Genomic DNA, 15,600 nt, shown 5'->3' with positions numbered 1-15,600 from the left:
GTGCTACCAAAAAGTCATAAACAGTAGACAAAACGTACCGTACAAATCTTTTAATATTACATCATGTCATCACATAAAATGTACAAATTTACAGGAGCAAAAATAAAGACTTATCAAGGTTTCAAATGGGCGTTAAACAATCACCCAAAACGTGTTAAATGTGCTTACTGAACATTTATTTGTAACCTCTAACTGCAAAACACTTGAATGCATTTGTAGTGTGACTAAACCATTCGATTATAGAACTTGAATTTAAGTATAAAACATCCTCTCAGCTATAATTGGACTTTCTGTAAAGCCACATTTTGTAACAAAATAAGCATCAATAGAAGTGCCATATCAAAAAAACCCAAATAATTTAAATGGTATTACAATCTTTTCTTAAAGGGACAGTGTGTATTATTTGACCATTAGATGTTACTGTATAGTGTAGTGCAGGGGTCTCCAACATGGTGCCCGCAGACCAGTTCAGAAAATAGCTCACCACCAGTGATGGTTCACGTGATTTTCGAGGAAATTTGATTTCTTACTCGCATGTTAAATCCTTGACATGATCGGTGCTGTTAAAAACAATGTTTTTGTGGTTCACAGAGCTTATTTTAACCCCATTTCTAACAATTACCTTGTGGTAGGTAATAACATAATGAAATCATTGTAATAACATACTGTGAAGAAAATATAAAGTGTTAATAAATCGTGCATTTTGATTTCAGGGTTTTTCTTTTTAGTTTATCCCTCTCACATTGGACATGTACCTATGATGACAATTTCAGACCCCTCTTTGATGTCTAAGTGGCAGAAATAGCAAAATAGCAGGATGTTCAAATACTTATTTTCTTCACCATAGTAAAAAGATAGGTGCTGTTTTAGAAAAACTCGTAGCCCTTCACGCTAATTAGTAACAAAAAAGTAGCTTTCAGCTTCAAAACCCCTGGTGTAGTGCAACCTCAAACAAGTGCTAAAAACTCAAGGAAGCATACAAACTACTAAGACTCAAAGTGACCAAAAGGCAATATTTTACTGATCATTTTTTTTTGCTTAGCCTATTTGAGGTTTTGGGTACATATAGGAGCAAGACTGCAAACATCTCTCTGTAGATGAGGCTCATGTAATGTGATATAAAGGCAAATTTCTTGACATGGTAGTATTTCTTAAAATGCACGTTTATATAAAAGCTAATGTATTTTTACTTATTATTTAAATCAATACAGTATTTTCTTTTGTAAAGCATTATGTTTTTTCAAAACTGAGATGTGCTAAATCCAACACACTGACCCTTTAACGTTTAGGGGGAAATCCTATGTTTTGTGAACTGAATTATGAGTGCTATAATAAGAATACTTCATACTTGCCATATTCAGAGGTTGTTGTTTTTTTTACAGGAGGAGCACACCCAAAACAATCCTGAAATCAAAATGTCCCCTGAATTCAAGCACAGGTTTGGTGTTTTCTTGTCCTTATAAACACTTTCCAAGAAAACTTGTCTTTTCATGACGTTCTGCTACACAATCTGGGCCCTGTGCACCAGAGAGGCATGAGGGCTAACCACCATTTGGCTTGTGTCCAGTTTGAAGCCCTTCTTGCCATTTGTCAAGTGGTCGCCCAGACCAATTGGCTCAGACAACTGGGAGTGACTGTTTTGGATTCCCGGGTTATCCGGATGTTCCCCGAGTCCTTCGTCCACCTGGTCATAGCAGTTGGTATCGGAAGGATTGCTGCAGTCTGGGGAGGGCTGGCGGAGAGAACTGATGGAGCTGTCCTGCCTCGACCATTCCTCACTCAGTTGTGAAATAGGCTTTACCGGCAATATTGTCTGGGGTAGTTGCTGCAAGGCACAAGTACATGAGAATATCTTACGGTTTATGCAGAGGTCAGCAGATCAAATGGAACACCTTTTATTTGTGTTTTTTGTGTTTTAAATACTCTTTTATTTAAAATAAATATCGTTTTGTTGGTTCATTTGAAAGAAAAATATAATAAAGACAACAAAAAATGTTGTTCCCCAATGGACCACCCAACCATGACTCAATTTATGTTTACTGATTCTTAAACTGCAACTGAAAATGTATTTATTATTTGATTAATCTTGACAAGACTTTGTGTTAATAGAATTAGATAATATCTTCAAGTTATAAAACATAAAAATAATTTCAAATTTATATACCGTATTTTCCGCACTATAAGGCGCACCTAAAAGTCTTGTTTTTTTTCAAAAGCTGACCATGCGCCTTATAACACAGTGCGCCTTATATATGGCTCAATATTAAATTCGCAAGATCTCGCAACTACGAGAAACAGCCGCCGACTCCATTTTTCGCGCTGTGCATACTGGGAAATATTAAACGATTGGTAGTTGCCGGGGCTCGTGTTGTATTTGTTTACTAAGTGGCAAAATGGCTACCCCATTAAACTGCTTAATTCATATTCAACAAATACAGTATTTGTCTGAATCCAGGGTTATGACTGGTGAAGATGTAAAGCACAATTTACCTTAAACAAACGCAGAATTATTCAGAATGTCACGTTTGAGAGAGAGAGAGAGAGAGATTCTCTTTCATACGTGCATTTGTATAAGAAAATGGCTCCTGTTAAGAGACACGCGTACAACGCCGAGTTTAAACTCAAAGCGATCAGTCACGCAGCACAACACGGCAATAGAGCGGCAGCGAGAGAGTTAAACTTAAATGAATCGATGGTACGGAAGTGGAGAAAGGATGAAGATAAGCTCCGCCAAGTAAGGAAAACTCAACAAAGTTTCCGTGGCAATAAAGCAAGATGGCCAGAGTTAGAGGAGACACTTGAACAGTGGGTTGTTCAACAAAGAGCGGCAAGCAGAAGTGTCAGTACGATAACTATACGTATGAAGGCAACAGCGCTGGCACAAAAACACCGGACGTGTTGGATGGCCCATTCACTGAGATATGGTCAATTCGAACACAGCAGAAGAAGAATTCGAGGGATTCGTCGATGAGGAGCTTATAGAGTGATCTTTGTTTTTCTTTTGTGTGTTTACGTTTTACATTTTACAGTTATTATGTTATTGCTTTGCACTCGTTGTTTTTGCACATTACGAGTGTCACTTTATTGCGATTGCACTAACGTTTCATTTAAAATAACAGTATCAGACGTTTTTTTCTTTGCGTGTTGACTAAATGGACAAAAAATAAAATGATATGTCGATGTTGTTCAAAGATGTGTCACGAAAATGCTTTACCTCAGAGAAAATAATAAAACGGCTGTTTATTTATTTTGGGAGTGAATGGAGTTGTGGAAAGCTTGTTTGTTAATAAAGTTTGACCTTTTTGAATATTTTGTTGACATTCCCTTGAGCGTGGCAACATCTAGAGGTTGCATAAAGTAACTACATTCTCTACTGTAGTCAAGTCGTCACATTTATTTACCGTAAATAGCCCTTAATCCCAAAAATGTCTCGAAGGACTGCACAGGATTACAATTACAAAATTGCACAATTACCTGATCTTAAACCAGCATGCACTTATAGCGCCTTATAATGGGGTGCGTCTTATGTATGGCATAAGTTTTAAAATATATCATTCATTGAAGGTGCGCCTTATAACATGGTGCGCCATATAGTGCGGAAAATACGGTAATAAAAACCCCAAGGGCACACAGAGACAGACAACCATTCATATGCTTACTCATACCTGGGGGACAATTTGGAGTCACCAATTAACCTGTCAATTTTTGAAATGCAAGGAGGAAACTCACGTGCCCGGAGGAAAACCCACACACGCACAGAAAGAGCATGCTTACTGCAAACATTCTGCCACTAGGTGGCATGTAGCTGGATTTGAACCCATAATCTCAGAACTGTTGCACAGACACACTCACCACTCAGCCGACGTGGGACCCAAACCTTCAACTATACATCCATCCATCCATTATCTGTACCGATTATCCTCAGTTGGGTTGCGGGGGTGCTGGAGCCCATCCCAGCTATCTTCGGGCAGTGGGCATGAGGACACCCCGAACTGGTTGCCAGCCAATCGCAGGGCACACAGAGACGGACAACTCACTCACTCATTCACACCTAGGGACAATTTGGACCGGCCAATCAACCTGACATGCATATTTTTGGGATGCGGGAGGAAACCGGAGTGCACGGAGGAAACCCACGCAAGCACGGGGAGAACATGCAAACTCCACACAGTGGGTTCGATCTCATGACCTCAGAACTGTGCCGCACAAGCGCTAACCACTGCGCCGCCCTCAACTATACATGAAAAATGTATTTTTTATTCAACCAAAATTTGATATTTCACCCTCAAGATTGGTCAATTGTTTGTAAAAAAAGGGGGAAAAACTTATTAAAAGCACCTATTAATTTAGGTGACATCCCATACGTTTTTTAAATCAAAATGGGATAAACAAAGAATTGTTATTATTGCTATTTTCCTTAGTCTTTTTTTATAAATAAATGTCATCCATAAGTATTTACTGTTAAATCCTGTTCATTTGAAGAATTTTGAATGCAAAACAAAATCAATCATCAATTCTAAAAATATTGTTTATTCTGTGATTTGTGGTACTAGATATTTGAAGTTTACTGAATGCAATTTAACAATGTTATTTGAAGTTAAAAACATCAAATACAAAGCTCATGACGAGTCTGAATCCTTGAGTCATGAAACATGTTGTGGTCATTTTCTGCTACTAGGTGGCATTTGGGAATCAGTAATTCCTTGCAGTAAGGCTGCATGCAATACTGTACATTATTTACATCACACTTTTATGCCCATTGACTTTATGTTTTGAGTATGTAATGTTATTTGATGCCCTATTAAAAAAAAGAAGAAAAACCAAGGCAAGAGTGTAGGCATTGGTGGGGATATAGCGCAATTTTTGAAGTGATCACATAATACTGGTGGGGACAATTCCTTTCATCCATGCCAAAACTGGCTTTGAATGAAGGCACAAGTACATAACTCGTACCTCCTCATGGTCTATGGGGCTCTCTCTTCCCTTCTGCGAGTTGAGCTGGACAGGTCGCCCCATGTAGTCGTATGCCCGCCCGGGCCATTCTCCTCCTCCAGGCCTCATGTAGACAGCTGAGTTGCTTTCACGGCTTGGAGCCAGCTCCTATAAATCGCAAATGTCTGATGAGAGGTCTGCTCAGGGAAAAAAATTAATCCTCTATTTTTGCACCAAGCGGATGATTTGACAACTTGTTTGTCCATAGGTACAGCAAAAAGATCTATCATTCCCTGAAATGGTTTTGGGGACAGTTTTAGGTGGTTCTATCGACTGTCAAATTCAAAGAGAAGGGGAAAAAAAATTAACTGTATCGTTGTAACGAGTAGACTGACCCCAAGGGAGGACATGGTCCCCTCGACCCTCAGCGGGATGCTCTCCTCCGTCTGTAATGACAAGAAACATACAATTATTCAAACCCTTCGACCCCAAACTATGGCCGGAAAGGGCACCTCTCTACATTTAGTCTGGCCACCTGAACAATACCAAAGAGCATTTCAATGCGCTTTTTTTCCTTAAAAATAACTCAAAGGGTGCGCATTTTTGGTTGGAATGGGTTCGAAGCGGTGTTGAGCGCTGGAGTACTGGTGAAATAGATGACATGTGAAAAGGCATTGGGATTTATCTTATTATCACACTATCTTTAGTCACAGCACCAGAGATAAATGTTAATTTTGCTGTGCATTTCACATGTTACATCCATCCATTATCCGCACCGCTTATCTTTAGAAGGGTCGCGGGAGTGCTGGAGTCCATCTCAGCCGTCCTCGGACAGGGGGCAGGGGACACCTTGAACTGGTTGCCAGCCAGTTGCAGGGCACACAGGACAGACAATTTGCTTGCTCATTCACACCTAGGGACAATTTGGACCGGCCGATTAACCTGACATGCATGTTTGGAATGTGGGAGGAAACCGGAGTGCCCAGAGGAAACCCACGCAAGCACGGGGAGAACATGCAAACTCCCCCCCTCTCTCATGACCTTAGAACTGTGCCGCACACGCGCTAACCACTGCGCCGCCGTGCTGCCCTAACATGTTACAATGAAAATAAATTCTATTCTATAGTCTGGTCGTGACTAAAAATAGTGTGACAAAGGGATAAAATCTAATGCCTTTCTGCAAGTCATCTATACCACTAGTGCTCAATTACACTGACTACTATGCTGATCTCTGAGTTGTTAAAAAGTTTATGTGCAATGATTTTTTTTTTTCTGTGAAGAACTCGAACAATATTATTTGGTTAATATTTACTGTTCTGTGATGAATCCAGAAGGGTTATTTGAATGTGGCTTTCTGGAAAACAATACTTTTTTCATTTAGGCACTCATCCGATCGTCACACTTTTCTTTTAAAATCTGAACCCAGCTCCTCAACAGAGTAGGGAAACGTTATGTGGCCCTCACAGGAAAAAGTTTGTGGGACCATCTTTAAACTCGCTGGAACGCCTCACTTTGCTGTCTCAGTGCCCAACTCGCGTATCCTTTCGAGTTTCATTTTGTTTTCATTTAGCGCTTGACAACAAATAGCTGATGGTCTTGTCCCAGGCAGAACTGGGTCACTCAGACTGATGAGAGAAGTTCAGTGTTGTAGGGGAGAGAGAATTATTCAGTACCGCTCCTCGTGCGTCAGTGCTGAGGGAGTTGATCCTCCTCAAGGAAGCTTGCCAGGACAAAGTGCTGATTTCCTCCCTGTTTCAAATCAGAGACAAAACGATTTGATTTACCGATGCGCACTTGGATAGCGCATAAATCCCGCCGTGGTTTCTTGCCTCCTCTCGCTCAGCTCCCTTTTCAGCTTCTTGTTTTTCTTCTTGTGGTGACATGTGATAGTGATGATGATGATCAGCATTAGGATGAGAAGCACCACAGCGATGACACCAACAATCACCATTGTAGTCGTCTCAGTCATCAGCTGTCTCTCAGGAAACTCTAAAACATAGGATAGCAAGAAGTAGTATTGATGCCGATGAGTTGTCTGCTTTAATGTCACGATGTAACCAACTTTGTGTGTTAAATATTTTTTAGGTTCATACCAAGGCCGTAGGCCATCGACCACAGGCCTGGGCAATATCTATATATATTTTTATATCTTTATTATTATTATTTTTTTCAGTTTGATCTATTTTGATTTATTTTATCTTATTGTTTAAGTTATCATAACCAGCTCGGTGACCTTGGGGGAGCACCTGCCCCAAAAATGGAAGGTCCCTTTGGTACACTGCCTCCATTGCTCGACATTAGGGGTGGGAACTAGGGGGTTTGCTCGTCTAATGACAGGTCTTGGGACACATTAGTTGGGTTGAACTATCGAAGCATCACTTACAGTGCACAGTGGTAAAATTGTGCATGGGAGCGAGGAAAAGGAAAAAATGTTTACATTTTAATTGAATCACTCCAAATTGATCATTTCAATTCTAATAAAATGAAATATTCACAATTTAATAAATAATAAAATTATTTTTTAACTCTATTTATGCTGCAGTGCAAGTTTTGTGTGAATGTAAAAATGAAAAATAAAAAAGCAGGCTGCCAATTTATTGGCAAATGTCTATTATCTACGATAAAACCAAGTTAGTTGCTCAATATTGGGATGAATAGAAAGTGCCTTACTTTGTGTCCTTTATTTATATTGGAATCTGGACAAAAAATATTGGATCTTTGCAACTGTACACAAAAAGAGGAAAGATCGGTTGCAGCAGTTATTTTACGATAGCTGAATTTTGAAAAATGAACAGTGCACATTTAGTCCCATTTAAGAGACACTGTGTAATGATTCGCCACTAGAGGTCTCTGTATTGTGTAGTGCAATCAAAAACGAAAACAGAATAAGTTTACAAACTAATGAGACTCAGAACGATCGAACCCCACCAATTTTTCTTTTTGCTGAGCCTTCACAGGGTATTTTGTTTTTGGGTGTACCAGTAGCAGCGAGGAGACAATCATGTCAGCTCCCTCAAGGTGAGCATCATGTTATGTCAAATATATACAAGTTTCTCCACCTACAAGGTTTTAAATACATGCCGGTTTATATGTTAGTTCATGTAATTTTGTTCATTATTCAAATAATTTGTGTTTTTTAACGATCTAAGTTCATTTACCACTAGGAAGGGCTAAATAATACTCAATTTTGGTCATATAACAAATAATACCATATAAATATGTGGTTCTTCGAGTCAAGTCACATTTATTTGTGTATCCCTTAATCACAAAACGTCTCAAATGACTGCACAAGTTACAATGACACCATCCCCTGATCTTCAACCAACATGCAGGCAAGGAAAAACTCAAAAACTTAGCATGAGGAAAATAAAAGACCTTGAGAAGGGGCCTCACAAGCGGGTAACTATACACAAAACATAGTGAACATCCATAAAAAGACAATATAATGTGTAAAAATTTGACAGCAACGAAACCTCAAGCCTGTAAAACAGTCCAAAAAGTCCATGACGCAGCTTCCCATCTCTGACGTAAAATATTTGATCAAATCAAAATTGTTTTGAATATGTTGTCATTTCAACAAAAACTGTACCCTCTTTCAGGCAAAGGTTGAACCTTGTGTTCTGCCTCGGAACGATTTTTTAAAGTTAATAGTATTATAAATATGAATGGCTGTGGCCACCATATGCAATTATTTTCAAACCAAGTAAGGCCCCCTATTTAGCCAAATACATTTAATGGCATTTAAGTCTGATTTGAATCCCTCCCATTCTTTCTTGTGGCGTCTACCTGCCACAGTAATCTCCGCCTCTGCTGTGCCAACGCCAACCTCGTTCCTTGCCACACACTGGTAGGTACCGCTGTCTGACAGGCTGAGAGGGCGCCCAAACTCCAGTGTTCCGTTGGGGTGGGGTATCAAACCCTCTGGCAAAGCATCTCCGTGTCTGCAGACAAAACATAAAATTAGTAGTCATAAAAACAAGTATTGTGAATAGTAACCCCCTATTTTTTTCGTTTTCACATGTCGCTAATATTTTGAAAGATTTGGCTCCAAAATAGATTTCCAGTAGCTTTTTATTTGATCATTTACGCCTTAAATATACAGTATTATTATTATTGATATTTGGCAAGTAGATGTCGCTGAATGGTGTTGTGCATAAAAAAACAAATGCTAAAATCCACAATGAAGAATACAAACTACAAATTGACCAAAATGCACCATTGTAATTTTATTTTTTTAATTTGCGCAGCCTTTTTGAGTTTTTTTGGTCTCCTTAGCAGCAAAATGGCGGACAATTGTGTCACCCCCCTCAGGTGTGGCTCATGTATTAAAGAAAAAAAACGCTCATTTATCCACCTTTGAGTATTTTTAAAATGCATGTTTATATGGTAATATATGCAGTTTTTGCTTATTATTTGAATCAATCATTGAAGGTTTTTTTTTTACAGCTAGGATATACACTCTCCCGTTAAAATGAGCATATCATGACTGTATCTCTTTGCAAGCCTCTGGCCATAATCTTCCAGATTTGTGTTTAAATTTTCTGCGCTCCCTGCAGATGTGATTTGATTGTGGTTGGCACTGGGCATATGAGAAACCCACATTTTTCAAGATTCAAATTCTTCTAATAAGCAGCTTCCAATCATTTCAAATATTTTCCATAACAAAATGAATCTAGACCCTCTAGAATAACGATGCAATTGTAAGAATAGAGACAATGTATTTCAAAAAGTGTGGATGCTCATTTAAAACTAGAGTATGTCTAGAATTCACCAATCATATGGAAACTCATGATAAATCGTGTCTCTTAGCAAAAAGTTTCTGCAGTAAAGAAATCATGGAAAGCTTTTTGAATATGTTTGTGTCTGAATCCAAATTTGAAAAGCCCAAAATAATTTAGTGCGTGCTCTGTTTTTATGACAAATCCCTTTTATTTTAGCAGGGGTGTGTTGACTTTTTGTAACCTATCTATCTATCTATCTATCTATCTATCTATCTATCTATCCATCTATCCATCTATCCATCTATCCATCTATCCATCCATCTATCTGTCCCCTGAGAGGGGTGACCGACAGCAAGACAAACACGTACACAAAAACAAAGAAAAGAAAAAAGGAAAGAGAAGCAACAAACACAAAACATTTGACCATAGCCAACCCAAATGCCCAACCACCCAAACAACTTAAGCACCTCTGCACTCAAGTTGGTCAGCCTTTCATCCCTGCAGATGAAACGGGACACAAAATAGCGACCATGTCACTTGAGTCAGGGTGACACAACACACTCTTTTGTTCAACAGCAGTTCAACCAGCTTTCCCTGGTTTACCCCTGCCGCATCATACAGGTGCCCTGCCCATCCCTTAGAACGTATCAAAACATCCCACTATCCTTTCACAACACCTCTCCACTCAGTCCTATCACGAACAAGAGCTCGCTCCTCCTCCATCATCTCCATGTGTCCAAACCAACCAAGTAATCTCTTATCCACACGCTTGCTCAGTTCCACCACTACTACTACAGTTGTTTCTCACAATTTCATTTCTCAATCTATCCAATCTTGTCACTCCTAACATACTACTCAAACACTTACCGGTAATCTCAAAAATATTTAATTTCCTTCTCAAATCTGCGGTCAGGCTCCAAGTCTCTGCACCATACAACACAGTTGGCACAATCACACTCTCATACCTTCCTCTCTTAAGATACATACTCATACTCTTGTGACTCATCACTCTCCTCAGAGCACACAAAACCTTGCTTCCTTGATTCATTCTGTGCAAACCTTTTGTAACCAAGAATTTATACACAGAATACCCCGATTATATACTAATTTTGGGTCAAGTTTTGGTTTAATAATGTAACATGCACAAAAACAAAGGACATAAATAAAAAAAGCATGACTGCAAACATATCATGACACTGCGTGACCATACACATGGCTGAGAGGAAGGGGAAAAAATGTTACAAGTAAAGTGATGATGATAGAAACACACAAAATAAGATCTAATCAAAAAAACGTTCTCCAAATTACAAATAAAATTATATTATGAATTGGGTTGAGTACGGTTGGTTGAGTCAGACATTTTATTTGAGAAATTTTTGCAGAAGATTTAGGTCTTTTGGTTCCTGCTGCCATCTGGGTAAGCCTTCCTTTTTGCTCCGCCTTACGTTTGCGCAAGCACAAACATGAGGAACCACCCTGGATTGCTTCACCCGGATGTCTGTTATGGACGCGACTGACAGGTTTGACCCACTGCGTGTACTCATAGTTGTGCCAGAGCAACGGGCGGTTTTACAATTAACTGCACAGCCTGCACACAGTAGTTCCTACATATAGCTAACAAAAGAGCTGGAGCTTTGGAATAGCATGTTTTCTTTTAATACAAAAATGAAAATTATTTTCCTCTGTCTTAATCAGTTTTACATGAGTTTTTTCCTGACTACTTGAGTCAATTAGAAGTGGAAAATATGCAAGAATGGTTAAAGATCTATAAAGATTTATACTGAGGAGCATGAATAAACGCACACACAAACACAGATGAACATATTTAAAACAAAAATAAAAAATAGGGGGTAATGATGCTATGAGAAATAATCTCAGATCACATACACACAACATACACTACAAAAAATATTTCCCAAGTTTTTTTAATTAAAATGTATTCATTTTGTTATTGTTGTACATTTTAACAGAAGGAAAGAAAATTGTACAATATTCTACAAAACTGTAACAACAATTGTTTATCTTGCACTAAAATAATCCATATTTTAAAAAATAAAACTACTGTAGTCTTAAAGGTGCTGTACGGAATTCGGAACTGTTTTACTCGCTGATGCCATCTTCTGGCTTGTGTTATCATTGCAGCCTCTATCAAGCTTCTTATGTTCAGTTGTAAGTACAGTACGTGCATGTTTTAGAGGCACTCGAATAAACTCCTTTCTCATATTTCGGGTGCGGAACATTTTCCAATTGTTCATTGAATGTTTTTATACAGCACTTTGAGTTTCAATCTGTTGCCTGAAAGGTAGTATACAAATACATTTTGCTTTGATTTTGGGTTGGCACATGGACTGTACTTGAAACAGGCCTTTTCTCACTTACCCCATTTTCATGCCACACTAATAAAAAATTGCGGTGACGAGCATAAAGTCACTCTCCATACCACCACCCTGCCCCTTTCCTTCTACCTAATGTTTCCACGGCCCGAACAGTTTTGCCAAAAGTAAAATAAAAGCAGATATGTGCAGGGGATTGTTTTAATGAAGGCTCTTTAAACTTAGTTGGGCATTGTTAACACATACTTAATCAAGAAAATATTCTGCATTTAACTTTTTAAAGACAATTTAAATGACTCACCCCATCTTTAAAGGAACATTTGGTAAAAAAAATTAAACATTTTCAGTGTTTTGAGAACTTCAAAATAAAATTGACAACTCGGGTCTGATTTGAATCTGCCATATTGAGCAAGCACAGGATGACTCCGGTAAAGGCAAAGTGCCAAAATGTATGAATCGCAGTCCAACTTACTGTAAAGGTAACAAAAGACCAGACACTTAGTCAACAACTCACCTGGCCCAGGTGAAAATCTGCGGTTTGGGGTTCCCGCTACTTGTGCAAGTCAGGGCCGCGTTCTCCAAGCCCACGTACCAGTTCCCGTTGTAGCCTGTCACTTTGGAATCGGGAGCGACTGCAAGATAGACACAAAAGCCGCATGAGTGCCTGGGTCTGATCAGAACCCAACACAAATCCCACTTACAGTGTACCACCAGCTGGTTCCGGTGCCTGCGTGGGCCGGCTGTAAGAGTCGGGTGCCACACCAGACAGTCCAGCTTCTTGCCGTTCATTTTCCTCAGTGGGTAGAGCGAGAAATGAGTGGTGACGGCGCCGTTGGCCCATGAACGGTTGGTGGATTGACCATGCAGCTCAGTGTCCCATGACAATTGCGGTGGAGGGCGGGCAAGGGAGCGACATGATGCTGCCTGCCGATACGACTGGCCCTCTACCAGGATCACCGGGTCCACTGAAGAGATGGGGACAGCTGGAGAGCAAACTGAATGTCAAATATCCTCTCCGATGATGCAGCGGCCCAAGTTCTGAATTTATTTACTGTATTTGCAGACTATGAGGCACATTTAAGATCATCAAACAGCTGACGAGATCGTAAATCCACACGGTATTTACAGGTATGCGTTACCCTGCAAAGTTTTACAGTATATTACGGTATTGAAGCAATTATTGTGAAATGATTGATTAAATTGATAAGTGTCGCTGACCAAAATTGCAAAACATTGTATGCAACAGGACTCAAACAGAGTACTGGCGATAAGAGCGCCAACATTTTACCACTAGACCACCAGTGTTTCAATTGACTTTCTTTCCAAAAAATACTATAAGCTATAAGCTCTTTTTCGTACACATACATATTAAAACTGCGAGGTTATTGACGCACTGTTTAACCTATCAGAATGCACTACGCAAATTGGTGTCGTGACAACATAAAAATAGTTCGGATCAGCTCGAGAGCCATTTCCTGTCTATACCACTGGTGGTCGAGTAATAAAGTATCAGTCCTCTTAACGCCACTACTTGAGTTCCATTGCGAACAATGTTATGCGGGTTTGGTCAGCAACACGTACAGTATTAATGCATTGCATTAATATGTACCCAGACACGTAAGGGTCTTAACTGTAGTCTCAATTTCATGCATCTTATAGTCCGGTGCGCCTCATCTATGAAAAATATTTAATAAAGCACTATTTTTTGCATTATGGAACAGAAAATACTGTATTATGGTTAAAATGGCACTCACTGAGTTTTGGCCGTTTTACTGCCACTTCTCCTTCTTTCACCAAGTAATTTACTTCGATAGCATTAAAGTTTACTGCAACATGTTATTTTCCGATTGGTGTTTTTCAAGGGACAGCGGTTGCCAACCTTTTTGAAGCTGAGAGATACTTTTTTTGTTACTGATTAGCGCAAAGGGCTGGCAGTTTGATATGTGTTTGTAAAATAACATGTTATTACTATGTTTTTACTATTTTATTACCAGATTGTAACCGTTAGCGGTTAAAATAGACTCGGTCAACCGTCAAACATCATACCAGTCATAAATAAATTTCCCTAGAAATTACAATGACCCATGCGGTATTTTTAGAACCATTCTGCTGGCTACTCAATTGGTCTAAAAAGGGTTACATGGGGCCTACGAGTTGGTGACCCCTGCTGGAATATTAGACAACTAAATGCTGCTCTATTGTGTCGCATAACTGAAAACAAGTGTTAGAAAGCACAAGGAAGAATACAAACTATGGAGAGACAAAGTCAGCAAACAGCACATTTTTTTCCTAATTTCCTTGCCCAGCCTTTCAAAAGGGTTTTAGTTATTCTGGTACCCAAAGCAGCAAGAACACGGACAAACATGTCAGCCCCTCTTTAGAGGGGCCCCATGTTATGCAAAATATATACAAACTGCTTGACCCTTGAGTATTCGAAAAAGGTATTTTTTTTATGACTGTTGAGGCATTTTTGCTTGTTATCCACTCAAGTAGTTTTTATATATTGAATGTTTTTGTACCCCCAGGAAACACAAAATATTTTTTTCTTTTTTCTAAAATGTCTTTGGGCTCAAAAACCTGTCAATCAATAAATACCAAGTGCAAAAACATTATCCATAGAAAAAAATAACAGAAAAATAATAAAGAGATCCAATATAATTGTCAATTAATTAGCAGATCTATAATGTATTGAATACAATATTTTGGGGGAAAGGAGGATTGATGGAAGACCGATCGTGGAAGATGTAAAATTAAATGTAAAAATAAATAAATACTTGCATAATATGGCAGGTTAATAAATGAACACATAAATAACATAATACTTAAAAATACATTTATGCCATTCATTCACTAAATTTGTCATTTATTGTTTCATGTAGCTTTTTCAGTATTTATTTTGTCACGTATTTTGTCACAACAAAATGTTATTCAAATGAGGAGGTGGCCCGGTAGCCTGAGCCTTTACCCTATTGGTGGATCAGTGATGAATAAATTGGCTGGCCATACATGAAAATCTAATTTTGTGGTGTCAAAACACATGACGGGATGCACGACAAAATACACATAAAAATAATTGACAAAATAAATACGGAGATAAATGCATCTATATATAAAAATTGCATGTCATGTATTTAGGTATTACATGATTTTTGTATGTGTTCATTTCTTTACATATGTATTCATTTATTTCTACACATGGCAGGAGTGGTCCTCCATAGGGATTCGACATTACATTTTTATCTCACCCTCCAAAATATTAACTGAGGACTACACCAAAATAATTCCATTCCGGGCTTACTGCTGTCCTCAAAGTTTCATTTTCATGCTTGCTTTGATTCCACTTAACGCTTAAAGAAAGAAAAGCTGAGAAACTTACTCCACACCATTAGAGTCAAGATTTGGTCAAAGTTTCCTAAGGGGTAAGAGATGATGTGACACTTGTAGCGGCCCTCATGCGAGACGTCTGTGCTGAAGATCACCAGAGATGATTCTTCCGTTGGGACGCTGCTGTTGAATCGCACGTGGCCCGACCACGCCCCGAAAGCTGACAACAAGGAATAACGTTTGATTTGAGGGAGAATGAAAACAAAACAAAAAAAAAGCTAGCAGTGATC

General features: G+C 38.9%; 1 protein-coding gene across 4 annotated transcripts in view; it reads right to left on the bottom strand.

Moving 5' to 3' along the window:
- Positions 1-35: 35 nt before the first annotated feature.
- The window catches only part of LOC148356417 (nectin-4-like), a 23,652-nt gene continuing 8,087 nt past the window's right edge, over positions 36-15,600 (bottom strand). For all 4 annotated transcript variants that reach the window (XM_088346732.1, XM_088346734.1, XM_088346731.1 and 1 more), the window contains 9 exons: positions 15,363-15,530; positions 12,688-12,969; positions 12,501-12,618; positions 8,719-8,873; positions 6,762-6,921; positions 6,606-6,681; positions 5,328-5,378; positions 4,954-5,100; positions 36-1,825 (listed from right to left, as the gene is read on the bottom strand). In XM_088346732.1, coding sequence (XP_088202858.1) covers positions 1,502-1,825; positions 4,954-5,100; positions 5,328-5,378; positions 6,606-6,681; positions 6,762-6,921; positions 8,719-8,873; positions 12,501-12,618; positions 12,688-12,969; positions 15,363-15,530 — 1,481 coding nt within the window. In that variant the 3' untranslated portion in view covers positions 36-1,501. The remainder of the gene's footprint in view (positions 1,826-4,953; positions 5,101-5,327; positions 5,379-6,605; positions 6,682-6,761; positions 6,922-8,718; positions 8,874-12,500; positions 12,619-12,687; positions 12,970-15,362; positions 15,531-15,600) is intronic.

This window comes from Urocampus carinirostris, chromosome 11 (genome assembly GCF_059441175.1).
Source record: "Urocampus carinirostris isolate Australia breed hairy pipefish chromosome 11, RoL_Ucar_1.0, whole genome shotgun sequence".
NCBI lineage: Eukaryota > Metazoa > Chordata > Actinopteri > Syngnathiformes > Syngnathidae > Urocampus > Urocampus carinirostris.
This window is presented reverse-complemented; position numbering and strand designations above follow the sequence as displayed.